The sequence below is a fragment of the Phacochoerus africanus genome, chromosome 2, assembly GCF_016906955.1.
Source record: "Phacochoerus africanus isolate WHEZ1 chromosome 2, ROS_Pafr_v1, whole genome shotgun sequence".
In the NCBI taxonomy this organism is placed as follows: domain Eukaryota; kingdom Metazoa; phylum Chordata; class Mammalia; order Artiodactyla; family Suidae; genus Phacochoerus; species Phacochoerus africanus.
Window position 1 is genome coordinate 117,496,149 of NC_062545.1, and position 20,775 is coordinate 117,516,923.

General features: G+C 36.6%; 2 protein-coding genes across 2 annotated transcripts in view; one reads left to right on the forward strand and one right to left on the reverse strand.

Moving 5' to 3' along the window:
* TEX9 (testis expressed 9) overlaps positions 1 to 20,775 on the reverse strand; it is a 302,725-nt gene that overhangs the window by 69,803 nt on the left and 212,147 nt on the right. The window lies entirely within an intron of this gene.
* MNS1 (meiosis specific nuclear structural 1) overlaps positions 1 to 20,775 on the forward strand; it is a 54,230-nt gene that overhangs the window by 14,703 nt on the left and 18,752 nt on the right. The window contains 2 exon segments of the mRNA XM_047766279.1: positions 8,888 to 9,015; positions 19,544 to 19,646. Coding sequence (XP_047622235.1) covers positions 8,888 to 9,015; positions 19,544 to 19,646 — 231 coding nt within the window.

Here is a 20,775-nt window from a genome sequence, read left to right on the forward strand (position 1 = left end):
TCTGCTGTTTAGTGCCTTTAGCTCAGTTTGAGTCTCTGCAAATGAATTTTCTAATATTTTTTGGTTCCTCATTTTTTCTAGTTCCTTTCTAAAGTAATCTGCATTACTGTTTATATCTTCTCTTAATTCCTTCGTATTCATCCTTAATTCTTTCAGTATTTTCACTGTCTCCCTTTTGAACTCAACATCTATTAGACTGCAGAGGTCTGTTTCATTGTTTGCTCCTTCATGTGAATTCTTCTGTTCTTTTAACTAGGAATGGTTCCTGAGCTTCTTCATTTTGCATGTATTTTTCTTTTTGTGTGAGTTGAGGGAAACCAAACTGCAGTATTGGAGGGCTATTTCTATGCAAATGTTCCCCTTTGTATTTTGTGGGATGTTGCTATTTATTTTTGGAGTGGGAGTTTGGATTTTTGCTCTCCCGTGTGAGCAGGCTGTTATCCCCAGGGTGTCAAGTATGTTTCCACAGAGAAGGAAGCAATGGGTACGGCTAGTAGTCAGTGCCTGGTTTCTGGGCTCTTGACAGTAGCAAGGACCTGCAGAAAGGTGGTGCAGGCTATTCCTAGTTGCATGGCCCTGGGAGTGGTACTGAGCCTCAGACAGATTTAGGTGGTGCCCAGTGCATTTGGCTGTGGCGTCAGTGGGGTGTGTGAGTTCCCAGGGGAGTGAGAGCAACAACAGGTGGTATTTGGTCACAATGCCCTCCTCTGTGGTGTCCTCTGAGGTGATTGCAGCCATAAGTGGTGCCTGTTCACGGACCTCTAGTGATGGCATGCCATGCCCACCTCTGGAATCAGAGATAACTGCGGTGGTTTGCCCCTGCCGCTTGTAGACCATGCAAGAATTACCCTTTCCTGCCTAGCCCATTCAGGAGGTGCTGCAGAGGCTGCTCCTAGTTGCAGGGTCCTGGGAAGTGACAGTGATCACGCATGTGTGGGTGCTGCCTGGAGCATTTGGCAGTGGCAGCAGCAGGGTGGGTGGGTTCCCAGAGCAGAGAGAGTCAATGGGTGAGCTCGATTGCAGTGCTCTCTTTTTGTCGACCTCTGAGGTGACTGGGGCAGCAGGTTGAGCCTATTCTCAGATCCCTAGTGGTGGCAGGCCACACCTCCCTCTGGTTTCTGAGATGACTACTGTGGTTTTTCCCTGCCACCTGTAGATCACACAGGATGCACCATGTTGTGCTTGGCCCCCTGCTGCCCTTAGCCCACACAGAGGTGCCTGGCTACTCATAGCCCACACAAGAAGCACTCAGTCTCCTGTAAGCCCAAGTAAGTGGCCTTTTGCCACCTGTAGCCTGTGCCAGAGGCATCCTGCCCTCTGAGAACCTGCCTATTGGCAGGGAGATTCCTGTGGTGGCCTGCCTCTCCTTCTCTCGCTCTCCCCAGCAATGGTACCTTGCTTCTCCTGTAGGCCCAGACCTCCTCCCAGGTTCCCTCGGCTGTGGCATTCTGCTCCCCAGCCCATGACACACTGCTTCTTAGACCCTCAGGCTGTTTCCACACAGCCAATCTTAGTCCTCTCCCTAGAACTAACCTCCAGAGCCTGAGTCTCAGGGCTCAGCCTCTGCCCAAGCATCTCAGGGTATGATGTCTGGGGCAGTGGTGCAGACGGTCTGTGTGGCTCTCACTCTGCTTTGCCTCCTAGGTCTAGCTGCTGTGCTTTTCTTGGTGACTTTGAGGTCCCTCTCTCTTGGCTGATATCCCTGTTAGGTTTCCCAGGATGTGGCTTTCTTTTATCTTTCACAGCTTCCTCTCTGGAATGTTAGTCCTGTCCTGATTCCTTTTTTCTCTCTCTCTCCCTCTTTTTTTCTTTTGTTCTACCCAGTTATGTGGAGGATTTCTTGCCCTTTTGGAGATTTAAATTCTTCTGTCAGCATTCAGTAGATGTTCTGTGTGAATTGTTATACATGGAGATATGTTTTCTTGATGTGTTTGTGGGAGAAGGTGAGCATCTTACTCTTCCACCATCTTAATCTTTCTAGTATGCTGTCTTTTCATTTTTTTTCAGTAATTTCCTTTGCTGCACAAAAGCTTTTAAGTTTACTTAGGTCCCATTTGTATATTTTTGTTTCTATTATTCTAGGAGGTGGATCCAAAATGATTTCTGTGATTTATGTCAAAGAGTGTTCTTCTATGTTTTTGTCTTAAGATTTTTATAGTATCTGGTCTTACATTTAGGTCTTTAATTTATTTTGAGTTTATTTTTGTATATGATGTTAGAGATTGTTCTAATTTCATTCCTTTACATGTCATTGTCCAGTTTTCCCAGCACCACTTTTTGAAGAGACTCTCTCCTCTATTGTATATTCTTGCCTCCTTTGTCATAGATTAATTGACCACAGGAGTGTGGGTTTATTTCTGGGCTCTCTATCCTGTTACATTGATCTCTGCATACAAACCAGTTTCATCACATCACAAGTCCTCTCATGCTGCCCCTCCGTAGTGAACTACTCACCCCTCCTGACTCCTGGAAGCCATTGATTTATTTTTTTGTCCCAGTAGGTTCACTTTTTCCATAGTATTACATAAATCAAATTATACAGTATGTCACCTTTTGCGTCAGACTTCTTTCACTTAGCAAAACAAATTTAAGATTTCATGTTGTTGCATGAATTATTTCTCTTACTGGACAAATTGTATAGTAGTATTCCATTATGGATGTACCATAGTTTGTCAGTTCACAAGTTGAAGAGAATTTGAGTTGTTTCTAGTTTTTGGCAAATATGAATAAAATGCATACTTATTTTTGTATGACCGTAAGTTTTCATTTCTCTTGAATAGATATCTGAGAGTAGGATGGTTGAGTCACATGGTAAATGTCTCTTTCATTATAAGAAATTGCCAAATCGTTTTCCAAAGTAATTGTACTATTTTGTATTTCCACAAGTAATGTTTAAGAATTCTGTTTGCTCTGTGTCCTCACCAGTACTTACTGTTGGTTTTTGTCAGTTGAAATTTTATTGGTAATTGTAGATTCGTAGGTACTTGTAAGAAAAAAGACAGAGTAATTGTATATATGCTGTACCCAGTTTCTCCCAGTGGCACAGCATGTAAAAGTATAGTATAATATTACAAGATATCAACAATGATACAACCCACCAGTCTTGTTCTGATTTCCCCAGTTTTACTTGCATGTGTGTGTTTAGTTCTATACATTTTATAACCTGTGTAGCCTTTCGTATATAACACTAGAGCCAAGATCCATAAGAGTTCCATGTTCACAAGGCTCTTACATTTTGTCCTTGTTTAAGCATACTCTTTCTTGTCTACCCCTACTTCATCCCTGACTCTGGCAACCACTAATATCATCTCCATTTCTATTATTTTGTTACTTAAAGAATGTCCCACAGCAGCTATAATACTCAATGGAGAAAAGCTGAAAGCTTTTCCCACTAAAATCTGGAACAAGATGAGGATGCCCACTCTCATTACTGTTATTCAACATAGTATTGGAAGTCCTAGCCACAGTAATCAGACAGACAAAAGAAATAAAAGGCATCCAAATAGGAAGAGAAGAGGTAAAACTGTCACTGTATGCAGGTGACATGATACTATACATAGAAAACCCCAAGGACTCAACCCCAAAACTACTTGAACTAGTCAACAAATACAGCACAGTAACAGGATATAAAATTAACATTCAGAAATCAGTCACATTTCTGTAGATTAACAATGAATATTAGCAAAGGAATACAAAAATACAGTCCCTTTTAAAATTGTGCCCCCCAACAATCAAATACCTGGGAATACACCTAACCAAGAAGGTAAAGGACTTACATGCTGAGAACTATAAAACATTAATCAAGGAAATTAAAGAAGATGTAAAGAAATGGAAAGATATTCCATGCTCCTGGGTTGGAAAAATTAACATTGTAAAAATGACCATACTACCCAAAGCAATCTCCAGATTCAATGCAATCCCTATCAAATTACCCATGACATTTTTCACAGAACTAGAACAAACAATCCAAAAATTTATATGGAACCACAAAAGACCCAGAATTGTCAAAGCAACCCTGAGGAACAGAAACCAATCAGGAGGCATAACTCTTCCAGACTTCAGGCAATATTACAAAGCCACAGTAATCAAGACAGTGTGGTACTGGTATCAAAACAGACAGACAGACCAATGGAACCGAAGAGAGAACCCAGAAATAAACCCAGACACCTATGGTCAATTAATCTTTGACAAAGAAGGCAAGAATATAAAATAGGAAAAAGACAGCCTTTTAGCAAGTATTGCTGAGAAACCTGGACAGCTGCATGCAAATCAATGAAACTAGAACACACCCTCATACCATGCATGAAAATAAACTCAAAATGCCTAAAAGGCTTAAATATAAGACAAGATAACATCAAACTCCTGGGAGAGAACATAAGCAAAACATTCTCTGACATCAACCTTATGAATGTTTTCTCAGGTCAGTCTCCCAAAGCAACAGAAATAAGAGCAGAAATAAACCAATGGGACCTAATCACACTGACAAGCTTTTGCACATCAGAGGAAACCAAAAAGAAAACAAAAAGACAACTTACAGAATGGGAAAAAATCATTTCAAATGATGTGTCTGTCAAGGGCTTAATCTCTACAAAATACAAACAACTTACACAACTCAACAGCAAAAAAGCCAACTACCCATGAGAAAAATGGGTGAAAGACCTGAATAGACATTTTTTCAAGGAAGAGGTACAGATGGTCAACAAGCACATGAAAAAATGCTCAACATCCCTAATTATTAGAAAAATGCAAATCAAAACTTCCACAAGATGCCACCTCACACCAGTCAGAATGGCCATCATTCATAAGTCCACAAATAACAAATGCTGGAGGGAGTGTGGAGAAAAGGGAACCCTCGTGCACTCTTGGTGGGAATGTAAGCTGGTACAGCCACTATGGAGAACAGTATGGAGGTACCTTAGAAATCTATACATAGAAGTACCATACGACCCAACAATCTCACTCTTGGGCATATATCCAGACAAAACTTTCCTTGAAAAAGACACATGAACCCGCATGTTCATTGCAGCACTATTTATAATAGCCAAGACATGGAAACAACCTAAATGTCCACTGACAGATGATTGGATTAGGAAGATGTGGTATATATACACAATGGAATACTACTCAGCCATAAAAAGAACAAAATGATGCCATTTGCAGCAACATGGATGAAACTAGAGACTTTCATCCTGAGTGAAGTAAGTCAGAAAGAGAAAGACAAAACCAGATGATACCACTTATATCTGGAATCCAGTATACAGCACAAATGAACCTTTCCACAGAAAAGAAAGTCATAGACTTGGAGAATAGACTAGTGGTTGCCAAGGTGAAGGGGGAGGGAGTAAGGTGGGTGGGGAACTTGAGTTTAATAGATGCCAACTATTGCCTTTGGAATGGATTAGCAATGAGATCCTGCTGTGTAGCACGGGGAGCTATGTCTAGTCACTTATGGTGGAGGATGATAATGTGAGGAAATAGAATGTGTGCATGTTTATGTAACTGGGTCATCATGCTGTACAGTAGGAAAAAACTATATTGGGGAAATAACAAAAATAAAAATTAAAAAAAAAGAATGTTACTGATACAACTCAACAATAAAAAACAAACTTTTTTATAGCTCTTTTTTTTTTTTTTGTCTTTTTGCCATTTCTTGGGCCGCTCCCACGGCATATGGAGGTTCCCAGGCTAGGGGTCCAATCGGAGCTGTAGCTGCCAGCCTACGCCAGAGCCATAGCAACGCAGGATCCGAGCCGCGTCTGCGACCTACACCACAGCTCACGGCAACGCCGGATCTTTAACCCACTGAGCAAGGCCAGGGATCGAACCTGCAACCTCGTGGTTCCTAGTCAGATTCGTTAACCACTGCTCCACGACGGGAACTCCACAAAAAACTTTTTTAATGGGCAAAGGATTTCCATAACCATTTCTCTAAATAAGATATACAGATGAGCAAAAAGCACACACACAAAAAGATGCTCAACATCATCAGCTATTAGGGAAATGCAAATCAAGATAACAATGAGATACCACTTTGAGACCCATAAGAACTGCTACAATTTTTTAAAAAGGGGAGATAGGTATTGGAACCCTGTACATTGCTGATGACAATGTAAATGGTGTAGTGGCTATGGAAAACAGTTTGGTAGTTCCTCATAAGGTTAAACATAGTTACTATATTACCCAGCAATTCTACTCGTAAACCTGTGACCAAGATAATTTAAATCATGTCCACATAAAAGTGTATATGTGAATGTTCATAGAAACATTTTTCATGATACCCAAATAAGTGGAAACAACCTAAGTGTATAAACAGCCAGTGAATGGATAAACAAAATGTTTTATATTTACACAGTAGGATATTATACAATCGTAAAAAGAATTAATTACTGATATGTGCTGCAACATGGATGAACCTTGAAAACATTATAATCAGTGAAAAAAGCCAAACATGAAAAGACATATATTTTTTTGATTTCATTTAAATGAAATATATAGAATATGAAAATTCATACGATATAAAGTAGATGAGTAGTTGAGTAGTTGGGTAAAGGGAGTGATGACTGACTACTAGCTGGTATGGGGTTTTTCTGGGGATGATAAAAATGTTCTGTAATGTTGAAAACTTACATCTATACAAAAACCTGCATGTCAATGTTTATAGCAACTTTAAAAGCTGTAAGCAACTAAGATGTCCTTTAGATAAATAATCCAGACAATAGAGTGTTATTCATTGATAAAAGAAATCAGCTATTGAGCCATGAAAAGACATGAAAGAACCTTAAATGTATTACTAAGTGAAAGAAGTCAATCTGAAAAAGGCTCCATACTGTAATGATTCCAGCTATATGACATTCTGGAAGAAGCAAAACCATGTGGATAGTAAAAAGATCAGTGGTTGCCAGGGATTTGAGGGAGGGTGTGATGAATAAGCAGAGCACAGAGGATTTTTAGGGCATGAAACTATTCTGTATGATACTGTAACAGTGGATACATGTTATTATACATTTGTTCAAACACATAGAATATATAACACCAAGAATAAACTGTAAACTATGGATTTTGGGTGATAATGGTATGTCTGTAACTTTATTGATTGCAACAAATGTACCCTCTGGTGTGGGATGTTGGTAGGGAAGGAGGCTGTGCATGTGTGTGGGCAGAGGGTATTTGGGAACTCTGTCCTCATTTTTTCTGCTAACCCAGTACTGCTTAAAAAAATAGTTTGTTTTAAAAAATTCTGAAACTAGATAGTGGTGATGGTTGCACAACATTGTGAATATACTAAAAAACCACTGAATTGTGAATTAAAAAAGGTGAATTTTATGCTATATGAGTGATATTTCGATTTTAAAATAGAATGTGTTCCAAGAATAGGATCAAATAGTATGTAACCTTTTAGGAATGGATTTTTTCACCCAGCAGAATTCCTAGGGATTCATCCAGATTTTTGCTTGTATAAAACAATAACTCACTATTTTTGTTGCTGAGCAATGTTCCATAGTGTGGATATACCACAGTTGTTTGACCATTCACCTCTTGAAGGATGTCTGTGTGTTTCCAATTGGCTATTCCGAATAAATCATTTGGGTACAGGTTTTTTAATAAGCATAAGTTTTAATCTTTGAGTTGTATGGTAATTGTGTTAGCTTTATACCAAACTACCAGAGTGGCTGTACCATTTTACATTCCCACCCAGCAATGTGTGGTTAATGTAGCTTCTCACCAGTGTTTGTTTTTTTTATTTGAGCCATTCCAATAGGTATGTTATGATGTATCATTGTGGTTTTAACTTAAATTTCCTGATGGCTAATAATGTTGAACATTTTTTTCATGTGCTTATTCTTTCCTATATAGAATTTAATCAAGTCTCTAGGTCATTCTACCATTTTACAAGAAATACTAAAGACAAGAAGATTATCCTGGGGAAGCAATCAGTCAAATTTAGAATATAGGACATTCTGTGGGACATACGTCCTAATTTCTACAACAAATCAGTGCCTTGGGAGGAAAAACTGTATGTGTGAGGAGACTTAAAAAATATTAAAAACTGGAGTTCCCGTCGTGGCTCAGTGGTTAACGAATCCAGCTAGGAACCATGAGGTTGCAGGTTCGATCCCTGGCCTTGCTCAGTGGGTTAAGGATCCGGCGTTGCCGTGAGCTGTGGTGTAGGTTGCAGATGCAGCTCAGATCCTGCTTTGCTGTGGCTGTGGTGTAGGCTGGCGGCTACAGCTCCGATTGGACCCCTAGCCTGGGAACCTCCATATGCCGCGGGAGCCGCCCAAGAAATGGAAAAAAAAAAATTAAAAACGTAAGAGAAATAATAATTAGATACAATAGTTAGACTTTTGATTCTGATTTGAACAAACCAAAAAAAAAAAAAAAGGATCTTTGAGACAATTGAGGAAGCTTGAATAGGGACAAGGTATTAGACCTTACTGAGGATTTATTATTAACTTCTTTAAATTTGTTAATGATATGGTTATATAAGAAGAAAATTCTTGTCAGGTAGAGATCAATATTGAATTATTTACATGGTAATGATATATCTAGGATTTGTTTTAAAATACTCTAGCAAAAAAAAAATGTGAGTGGAGTGGAAGAGTAAAGATTGGCAAAATATTGATAACTGTTTAAGGTGAGTGATGGCTACCACCTGAGGGGTGTTGTAATCTTCTTCTTACTGTAGGCGATGTTTGAAATTTTCCATGATAAAATGCTTGGAAGAAGTATTTATTGAAATAATACTTTGTACTTTAAAATATGAATGGTTGACTGCTCTGAAGGCATTTGAGGTTTTCTGTTATAAAACAAATTCATTGTTGGTGAAAAAAGTAACTGATTCTGGAGGACAATTGACTGAAGTTATTTATTTATTTTTTTTATTTAGGCAGAAGAAAACAGGAGATTGAGGGAATGCCAGCTTGAACAAGAAGAAAAATTGGCTTTGGAATTGGCAAAACTAAAACATGAAAGTCTAAAGGATGAAAAGATGAGGCAACAAGTAAGAGAAAACAGGTATCTTGGCTACCAGAAGTTTCTTTTTATTTAGTCTTTATCCTCAAACTTTTGTGTAATGCTTAGCACCAAAGAGTGAAATTTCTTTCTTTATGTCATTGTATTTCATTAATATTTTACCTAGAAATACTTAGTGCTTTAAATCCTATATATATGTTCATTTGAGAGAAGAGGTATCCATAGAAATAAAGTGGTAATATTTAGGGGTAAAATCAATATCATTTCACTCTTCTGTTTTCTTGAAAAATAAATTTTGAAATGACTTCATAAAAAATACTCATGAATCCTATTCTTGAGAGAAATCTTAGTTGATACCTAATTTAATTTTATGCTCCTACATAAATCTCCTGCCTTATTTCTGGAAAGTGGCTGCTCAGCTGTGGTTCAGCATCTCCTGTGACTGTGATAGGAACTTTCTTTATCATTCAGCCCTATTTAAGGGCATTATTATTTCAAAATTAATTTCTCTGTAATTCCCAGGCATTTATCTTAGTTCTTCTGATTGAAAATGAAATAAATTTAGTTCTTTAGACCATCCTTTTGTACTTATGAATCCACTAAACATTTCCTTCTTTTAAGTTAAATATCCCTCATTCCTTCATTTGTTCCTTAGATAACATGGTTTCAAAATTCTTCACCATCCTAGTTCTCTTCTGTGGAATATAATTTAGATTTTTGGTGTTCTTTAACAAAATATTTTTGCCTCCACAATTATGTCTAATACTCTAGGGTACTGTTTAGTACTAACAGTGAGACTACGAACCACATTGTCCTAGAATATGTTTCTTAATGTTGCTTAAGATCAAATTACTTTTCAGTGGCAGCCTATCATACTGTTGATTAAAACTCAGGCTAAGTACATACCCATTCTCTATTTATATAGTTGAACATATAGGGAATTTACTTTGATAGTGTTAACTTTTATCTTAACTGAGCAAGTTTTCTATACACTATTATATGTTCCATGAATGAGCTTCAGAGGTTTCGATATACATTATATACATTAAGGCAAATGTACCTAGGTGTACTTTTCTGTGTCCACAACTTTTATCAAATTCTCTAAGGGATTACTAATTCTTTTTTAAAAAAGATTTAAAATTACTGCTAATGTCTTTGTATTATTCTAGGCTCAAACTATCCTTTTGGATCTTAATTCTCCAGTCATTGTTAACTATCATGTTTTTATATTATCTGAAGATGAAATAAATATTTCATCATGTCTGTCTATCATTGGTAAAAGAATTAAATATAGGAGCTGTCTAGCAAATGCAGCTATGTAATTAAGGTAAATGCTCTCTCCCAGAGCAGGCTATCCAGAGAAGGTATAAAAATAAGATACAAAGAGTTCCCATTGTGGCGCAGCAGAAACGAATCTGACTAGGAACCATGAGGTTGCTGGTTCGATCCCTGGCCTCACTCAGTAGGTTAAGGACCCAGCGATGCTGTGAGCTGTGGTATAGGTCGAGGACGTGGCTCAGATCTGATGTTGCTGTGGCTGTGGTGTGGGCCAGCAGCTGTAGCTCTGATTGGGCCCCAGCCTGGTAACCTCCATATGCCGTGAGTGCAGCCCTAAAAAGCAAAAAAAAAAAAAAAAAAAAAAGGGGGGGGGGGGCAAAAAAACAACAAAAAACAAACAAAAACAACAACACAAAAAAACAAAAACAAAAAAGATATGAGAGAGGAAGGAAGGAAACTCATGGTGAGCCTGGCATTTGTAGTTGCATCTTTCCTAGAAGTTTCTGCAGATTGCAGAAGTTTAGCTGAGAGTTAAAGTGAAGCAGAGCTTGGCCAGTAAGCATATAGCAAGGTGTTCAAGATCATTCTCCACACTGTATGCTTAAAAGTTGTGTACTTTAGTGTATGTTTTATTTGAATAATCCAGAATTTAATTAGAGTTTATTAGATGAAGAGATAATGTGTGAGCAGGTTAGTAGAAAATATCCAGAATAAGCAAAGAGAGACAGAATGAGAGAAAAATACAGAAGAGATCTTAAAGAGCTAAGCACTGTGCTGGAAATTTCTACCAGATAAATAATTTTAATTCTGGTAGTAGAAATGAAAGAGGATAATGCAGAACCCGTATTCAAAGAGAGGCTGAGCATTTCTAAAAATGATAAAAGACCTAAAGCCACAGGTTAAGACAGTAAATAATTAAAAATACATCTGTGCTAAGCCCAAACTTTTGAAATCTAACTGTAGAGAAAATCATAAAAATCACAAAAGTAGCCACACAAAAAAGACTCTCACCTTCAAAGCAGCAATAGTAAGAAGTATGACTGAAATTTGAGCGGTAACATTAGAAGCTAGAAGACAGCAGATTTAAAGGGCAGAAAGAAAATAATAGCCCATTTAGAACTGCATACATTGTGGAAATTTTCTTCAAGCATAAGGCAAAAGTCATTCATTGAGTTGTCTTTCAACTAGAGTGTTTCCTCTCAGTGGTGTTTAAACTGCTACGAGTTTTTTATTTTGTGCATAAGCCATGGTAAAATTTTGACTGACATGCAGGGATGGACCATTTTTGTGATCAGTATATTCATATGAAAATTTGCAGGTCTAGATTCAAGGAAATGTTTGTTGTGGTGCCTAAAATGTATCTGAAGTATTAAAAATTACCTACATGATAATTTTGCTCTAAACTTAATTTTTAAAACTCAGGGTAAATTTTTAAAAATCATTGGAATTTATTTTCAAAGTAACTGTTCAAGTTCAGAAGTCATGAGACTTTTATTTGAACACAATTTTTTTAATCCAAAAAAATATTTAAAAGACAATTTAATTTTATGACAGCTTTTAAAGAGTTGAGAAACTGTCAAGTTTTAGAAATCCTATTGTAATACAATAATAATTGTAATTGTACAGTTACATTTACAGTTATTACAATTAATTATATAATTATGACTAATCCAATTTATAATTATTAAATAATGAGCAACTATATATTTATGACCTGTTTATACATAGCTTTATGAAAGCAAAAATAATTACCTTATTTATAACTTGTATTGAAGTTCAGCAAAAACTAGCTCAAAGAAGAGACAGAGATAGTCTTCCCTTATTAAATGTACAACCAGTTCCTTGCTGATGCCAGTATGATTTCCAGACTGATAATCAAGATGTTAATTATTAAAATAAAGTACAGGAGATGGATTAAAAAGTAACATTTCCAGACAAGCAAAAACAAAGAAAGAATCGATCACTGTTAACCCTGCATTAAAGGAAATACTAGCAGTTGTTCTTCAGGTAGAAGAATAATATGATTTCAACATTAATTTCAGAACTTCAGGGAGGCAAATGTGTAGTAAATCTAGGTGAAATTTGAATGTGTAAATCACTTATTATAATATCTTTGGGATTTAAAATATATAAAGAATTAAAAATGTAATGAACTATAACCAAAGTGGAGTTAAAGTGGTCAAGAATCTTTTATTCAGTTAAAAATAATGGACACATTTTATTAGACTTGAAATAAACATGTAATCTCTGTAATGAAAATTTGGGAAAGAATAAACAACACATTAATAGAGAGGAAAATATAATAAGGAATGATGAGGCTGTGCAGAAAAGAGCACACTTGAGAATAATATCCTTAGTCTCAAAAACCTGCTTTCCAGGTTTGGGCCTTGGCTGGCATCTGGAAACTTGGATTCAAGCAAGTTCACACCATTCCATGAGAAGAGTGTAGAAATTATTTGGAAAAACAGTATGGTTTCTACTGATCTCCTGTTCCTTCTGTTAGTCTGGAATTTGGTATTTGGTATGCAGAGGGTGCAAACATGAGCAGCCCCTAATGAAAACCTGGGGCCCTAAGTCTCTAGCAAGCTTTCCTGGCAGACAGTTCTCACATGTCACAACTCATTGCTAGGGGAATTAAGTACGTCCTGTGTGACTCCACTGGAAAAGGACTTTTGGAAATTTGCAGCTGATTTTCCAGACTTTGCCCACATGCTTTTTTTCCTTGCCAGTTTTGCTCTGTATTTCACGTGATAAATCATATCCATGAGTATGACTGTGCTAAGTCCTATGAGTCCTCTGAGTGAGTATTCAAACCCCAGAGTGGGGATGGTGGTCTTGGGGACTCCAGGCACAGAAACAAAAAGAAGAGAAGAGAAAACACTGAACAGGTAGCACAAAGAGAAAGAAAATACTAAGGTTGTAAAATTAAACCCAACAATATTAGTGGTTAGAAGAAACATATTTGAACCACTTATGAAAATAGATCATTTGTGCCAGAACAAGTCACCAGATTTTTCAAAGCCTTTAATTCATATATAGTATGTTTGCTGACCACAGCGGGGTTAAACTAGATACACAGTAATAACAACCACAAAAAAAAAAAACTAGGCAATTTTTGTATGTTTATATAGTTTAAAATGTACTTCTAAATGAGTGTAGGCCAAAGAAGTAATCAAATTGAAATTAGATAGCATTTTAACGGAATGATAATGAAAATGCCACAGAGTAAAAGTTGTAAGATTGTAGTGACATCAGGAAAATGATGTAGTAGGCAGCTCCAAATTCCAGCCTTCCCATTCAAACAAGGAAACTGTCAGAACCAACTCTCAACATCAAAGTTTTATAGCAAGCAAGTGAATGCCAAAACAAGAAAAAGGCAATTTAGAAATGGTAGCAAAAATTCATGTTGTTTTTATTTGTCCTAGCCCCATTCCCTCCCAGCTCTGAGGCAGTCTTGAAGGCAGCAGCCCATATTGTGAGTGACAGACACTGGTTGTGGAGGGAGAAGAGCAGATCTTATTCACAAATTATCGTGTCTATATATTATTCAGCTAGAAAAGGCAATGAAGCTCTAATACATGCTGCAGTATGGCTGAACCTTGAAAAGTGTTACTCTGAGTGAAGTAAGCCAGAAACAAAAGGACAAATACTGTGTAATTCCACTTACTTGAAATATCTAGAAACAGATTTATAGGGACAAAAAGTAAAGGGGGGGGAGGGAAGAATGGGGAGTTAGTGCTTAAATAGTTACAGCATTTCTTTTTGAGAAGAATTTTTTTGAAATAGTGTTGATAGTTGCCTAGTATTATAAATGTAATTAACTCTACTGAATTGTACACTTAAAAATGGTTAAAATGGCAGTTTTTTAATTGGATATGTTTTACCACAATAAAAAAAGTTCTAGGATAGAAAAATTCCCCAAAACTTAAAGGGTAGAGCTTGAACTCTTTTTTGAAGGTAGCCATAATCAAAAATAACTATTGAGAAAAGAAGATTCCATCTAGAATTATTAGAAAACAGAAAATTCCCCTCTGGAGTGATTAAAAAATAATATAGGTAAAGTAAGAGCATAAATGAGCAAATTCGAATCAATAAAGCCAGTCCCATGGTGGCGCAGCAGAAACGAATCCAACTAGCAACCATGAGGTTGCGGGTTTGATCCCTGGCCTCGCTTAGTGGGTTAAGGATCCAGCATTGCCGTGAGCTGTGGTGTAGGTCACAGAGGGTCCTCGAATCTGACATTGCTGTGGCTGTGGTGTAGGCCAGTGGCTACAGCTCCAGTTAAACCCCTAGCCTGGGAACCTCCATATGCCCTAGGTGCAGCCCTAAAAAGACCAAAAAAAAAGGAATAAACAAAGCCAAAAATTGTGCCTTGAAAAAGGCCAATAACATTGATAATCCCTGTCAGGAATGTTAAAGTGTAGAAGGGAATGCGCAAATAACCTATTCTAGGAATGGATAATGGGCTATAACTGTAGATTGTACAAATGAGACATCACTGTAGATAATAGCAGGGTATTAAAAACAATTTTATGCAAATTTGAAAATTTAGATAAATTTTTAAGTAGCATATTTACGAAACTGACTGGCACTAGTAGAAGTGGAAACTGGCTCTTTTTTGCCAGTTTTGTCATAAATTAAGTGTACATATGTACATGGAATCTGTCTTTGGATTTTATATCCCATCTTCCCTCAACTGGATTCCATCAGAGAACTAAGCCTCACAGTAAGTTGAGTGAGTGAATTGTTAATTTTTTCTTTTCTTTTTTTTTTTTTTTGTCTTTTCTAGGGCTGTACCTGTGGCATATGGAGATTCCCAGGCTAGGGGTCTAATCGGAGCCGTAGCTGCTGGCCTGTGCCAGAGCCACAGCAACTCAGGATCCAAGTTGCATCTGCGACCTATACCACAGCTCATGGCAGCACCAGAACCTTAACCCACTGAGCAAGGCCAGGGATTGAACCCGCAACCTCATGGTTCCTAGTTGGATTCGTTATCCACTGAGCCACAACAGTAACTCCTGTTAATTTTTTCAAAGACAGTATATAGCTGGTATTATTTTAGGTCCAGAAGAGCTAAGTTAATTCATTGCATATAATAGATGCCTGAGGACATTAGGACTTAAAACTTCTAGTTTAGAAGAGCTGTTATCCTATTCCATTCATCCATTTGTTCATCCTGTGTTAAAATCATGCTCTCTTAAATATTGTGTCTTTATAAGTATTCATATCCTGAAGAGACTCCAAGAAGTTTCTAACAGTACTCCTTGGCATATTAATATATAATAAATTATTCTTTTCCTCAAGAACCATGCATTCTATTCAAAAAGAGAGGCAAAAATGACACTAGAAACAGAGACCAACCTAGTAAAATTTCATTACTTCTCTTATTTATGTAGCAGTTTGTAGAAAGCCTAGCCATTCCTACTTTGCATTTCCATATACATTTTAGAATCACTGCAGAGCATTCAGAAATAGACATGTTTATACTTAGGAATAAACCTGACCAGGGAGGTGGAATACTTATATGCTGAGGACTATAAAACATTGATAAAATAAATTGAAGATGATTCAAAGAAATAGAAATATATCCCATACTCTTGGATTGGAAAAATTAATACTGTTAAAATGGCCATACTACCCAAAGCAAAATCTACAAATTTAATGTGATCCCTATCAAATTACCCATGACATTTTTCACAGACCTAGAAAAGTCCTAAAATTTTTATGGAAGTATAAAAACCCAGAATTTCCAAAGCATTCCTTAGGAAAAAGAACAAAGCTGATGGTATAACCCTCCTTCAAACAATATTATAAAGCTACAGTTATCAAAACAATATGGTACTGGTACAAAACAGACATATGGATCATTGAAACAGGATAGAGAGCCCAGAAATAAACCCATACACCTACGGTCAATTAATCTTCAATAAGGTAGGCAAGACTATACAATAGAGAAAGACAGCCTCTTCAGCAACCAGGGTTGGGAAATCTGGACAGTTGCATGTAAATCAGTGAAGTTAGAACATACCCTCACACCATGCACAAATATAAACTCAAAAGTGACTTAAAGACACATAAGACATGACACCTAGAAGAGAATATAGGCAAAACATTCTCTGACATCAACCACACAAATGTTTTCTTAGGTCAATCACCCAAGGCAATAGAAATGAAAACAAAAATAAATGGCACCTAATTAAATTTATAAGCCTTTGTACAGCAAAGAAAACCATAAAGTAAACAAAAAAAAAAAAACAGCCTAAAGAATGGGAGAAAATATTTGTAAATGATGTGGCCACAAGGGCTTAATTTCCAAAATATACAAACAGCTGATACACAACTCAATAACAGAAAAACAAACAACCCAATCAAAAAATGAGCAGAAGACCTAAATAGACATTTCTCCAAAGAGGACATAACAGATGGCCAATGGGCACATGAAAAGATGCTCAACTTTGCTAATAATTACGGAAATGCACATCAAAAATACAGTGAGGTATGACCTCACCTTGCCAGAATGGCTATCATTAAAAAGTGTACAAATAACCAGTGCTGGTGAGGGTGTGGAGAAAAGGGAACCCTCCTACACTGTTGGTGGGGATGTAATTTGGTACAGTTACTATGGAAAACAGTATGGAGATTCCACAAAAAACTGAAAATAGAGTTACCGTATGATCCACAATATCACTCCTGGGCATATATCTGGAGAAAACTCCAATTCAAAAAGATACCTGCACCCTAGTGTTCATAGCAGCACTATGTATTTATTTTCTTTCTTTGGCCATGCCCGTGGCATGTGGAAGCTCCCAGGCCTGGGATTGAACTCAAGCCACAGAAGTGGGAGGGCTGAATCCTTAGCCACTAGGCCACCAGGGAACTCCAGCAACGCTATTTATAATAGCTAAAACATGGAAGCAACTTAAATGTCCATCAGTAGATGAATGAATAAAGAAGTTGTTGGCATACACGCACACACGCACGCACACACACACACGAATATTACTCAGCCATAAAATGAATGAAATAATGCCATTTGCAGCAACATGGATGGACATAGAGATTATCATACTATGCGAAGTCAGAGAAAGACAAATATTATATGATATCACTTATATGTGGAATCTAAAATATGACACAAATGAACTTATTTACAAAATGGAAACAGACTCACAGAGATACCCATAGAGAACATATGGGTATCAAAGGGGAAAGGTGATAAATTAGGAGTTTGGGATTAGCAGATAAAAACTACCATATATAAAACGGATAACAGGGTCCCTACTGTATAGCACACAGCTATATTCAATATCCTGTAATAACCATAATGGAAAAGAATATGAAAAAGAATATGTATGTTTGTAATAACTGAATCACTTTGCTATACACCAGAAACTAACACAATATTGCAAATCAACTATACTTCAATTAAAAGAAAAAAGTAGACATTTTTATAAATTGGTACTGAATCAATCAGACATCCATACGGAAGAAAATGAAATTGATTTCTCCCTCACACCACACACAAAAATCAATTCCTGAAGGATTATGGTCTAATTAAAAGTTAATGGTGAAATAGCGAAGCTTTGCAAGGCTGACATAAGAAGATATCCTTATGTCTGTGGTATGGGCAATATTTTTTAAAACTTGACACAACAGTCACTGACAATGAAGAAAAGATTGGTGGAAGAATACTCCTTCCTCTTCATCTGAAGAACCGCTGTGAGAGTAACAACAGACTGGAGGGAAGTGTTTGCAGTGCACATTATCAATAAGGGACTAGTATCTGGAATATAAAAAGAACTTTTCTGCAACAAGTAGATAAACAGTAAATATTAAAATGAAAAAAAATTTAAAAATTGAATAAGAACTTTACAGAAGATATATAAATGACTCAAACATATGAAAAGGTCTCAGTTCCATTAATAATAGGGAAATGTAAATTAAAACCCCGGTTATAAATTACATACCTACAAGAAGGATTAAAATCGATGACAAGACTAAGGTTTTACTGAGGATGTGGAATAATGGGAGCTCTTGGGCCCTGTTTATGGGAGTGTACATCTGACAAAGCTTTGGCAAATTGGCATTATCTACTAAATTTGAACACAATCTACCCTATGACTTATAAGCTTCATTTCTAGATATATATCCAATAGAAACAATTGCTCTTGTCCTTCAAATGAAGGTTATTTTAACATTGGTTGTTTGAAATTTGATGCACATATTTTTGTAGAGATATTATAAATTGACTGGGTTTGTATGCTGGTACATAAGCATTAGTACCCAACTCTAACAAAAATCCTTGTAAATTTGTAAATATTTCATCCTTTTAGTAGATAAAACATGTAGAATAACCTAGAAAATTGATCCTTATTTATAATACTATTTTTACAAAAGAAGGCAATCTTATGTTATTGTACATTTGCACCTACAGTAAGGGCAAGAAGCACCCACACTATAAAATCAGGGATATCTCTCTTCCCTTACCCTTAATGACTGTTTTCTTTGTAGGCAGGGGTACTTGTAAATTGAGTTGATAGTTATGTGCCTCTTTATTCCAGTAAGAATTGACATGTACTTATATGACCTTCCAACTCAGAATTCTCATATTCTAACATATTTAGAATTATGACTGGCACATTAAAATGAAAATTTTCATATGGCATATTGTTTTCACTAAGGTTAGGAGAGTGATAGATTCAAAAGTAATTCAGAGATTATCTGAAGCCAATCCCCATTTTTTAACAAATAAACAAGCCCAGAAAAGAGAAGCAAACTTGTCCATGTTACTCCCTCTTAATCATCATCAAAAAATAGTTACCATATACAGAATGGTTACTGTTACACACATTAACTTACTTTAATTACCCAAATTACCCCTTTCACAGAGAGGAAAACCTAGGTACAAAAGGTAAGTAACTTGCATAGGTTTAATGCCCCCCCAAAGTTATTCTTTTAACCCAATAGTACTAGTTACTGGATAGAAATTTTAATCTATATATAGCACCTATTCTGAACCAGGCACTGGCAAAAAAATTTTTAGTGGTAATTATTGAAAATAAAAGGATTGTTTTGTCTGGAAAAATTAATTGCAGTGTCTCATTTCACATGCATCCTGATTTTTCTTGGCATGAAGTGAGAAAGGGAATTCAAAAAAATATTTTTCAAATGTAAATGTCTTTTGCACATTTAGAAAAAATTCTTTTAAATGGCAGATATATATATATATTTTTTTTTAAATAGTAGAGATATGTGGTCCTTTAAATTTCTGTCTTTTTTTTTTTTAAAACAGCATTGAGCTCAGAGAACTGGAGAAGAAATTACAAGCAGCTTACATGAATAAAGAGCGAGCAGCTCAGATTGCTGAAAAGGATGCCATTAAATATGAGCAAATGGTAATCATGTTTCTGGTTGTTATGTTTCTATATTTTTACCTTCATTTAGAAAACCAAAAATAGACCAAAATTTAGAAAATTGTTGCATAATATAAAGAATTTACAGTGCTAGATTTCTCAAATACTTTTATACTTTTTAGATTGTGAAGGTGTAGGAAATTATGGATATTGAACCTTGCGTAGCTTAATATTTGAGCCTTTCAAACTCAAAGAATTAGGTTGTTGCTTGGAATGAACAGTGATATTCAGTAACTCCCAGCATTCTTTTTTTTTGTCTTTTTGCCATTTCTTGGACCGATCCCGCTGCATATGGAGGTTCCCAGGCTAGGGGTCGAATCGGAGCTGTAGCCGCCAGCCTACGCCAGAGCCACAGCAACGCGGGATCCGAGCTGCATCTGCGACCTACACCACAGCTCACAGCAACGCCGGATCCTTAACCACGGGGCAAGGGCATGGATCAAACCCGCAACCTCATGGTTCATAGTCGGATTCATTAACCACTGCGCCACAACGGGAACTCCATCCCAGCATTCTTAATGGTCTGATTATTCTTTGACAAACCAACACAAGTTGTTAGCATCATCATTCTATTTTAGAATGTTATTAAATTTTTTTATTTTTTAAACGTTTTAAAAAACTATAACTTTAGGTAAGAAATTTTTTTCTGTTTTGTAAACAGCAATATTTTCTTCTCATGTTTTCCTCTATATTTATCCTCTTTTCTTATTCCTGACCTACTGCCAAGTTCAGGGTAATAGTTACTCTTGGGCAAAGGAGTTTCAGATACATCAGTAGTGTTTTACAGTATAATATAAAATGGGGTTTATTAATACTCAAAAGCAGGTCATGTTATCATTTGAACTCTCATTGTCATACAGAAAGGCTAGAGATGGAGAAGATTTGATTGCAATATTACACAGTCTTCTAAGTTCACTTCTCTCATTTCTCTATTATTTTATAGGGTAATAGAGCTCCCTCTCTCCTAGATCCCTTTCAGAATGTTACGTGGCTATTAAAGAGAGAGAGGTAGAGGCAAGTATTGTGGCCTTTAAAGTTGGCCAGGCTATAGTACATGTTACAAAGCGAGTGGCAAAGAAAACCAAGTTGGAGAATAATACATTTTACAGGC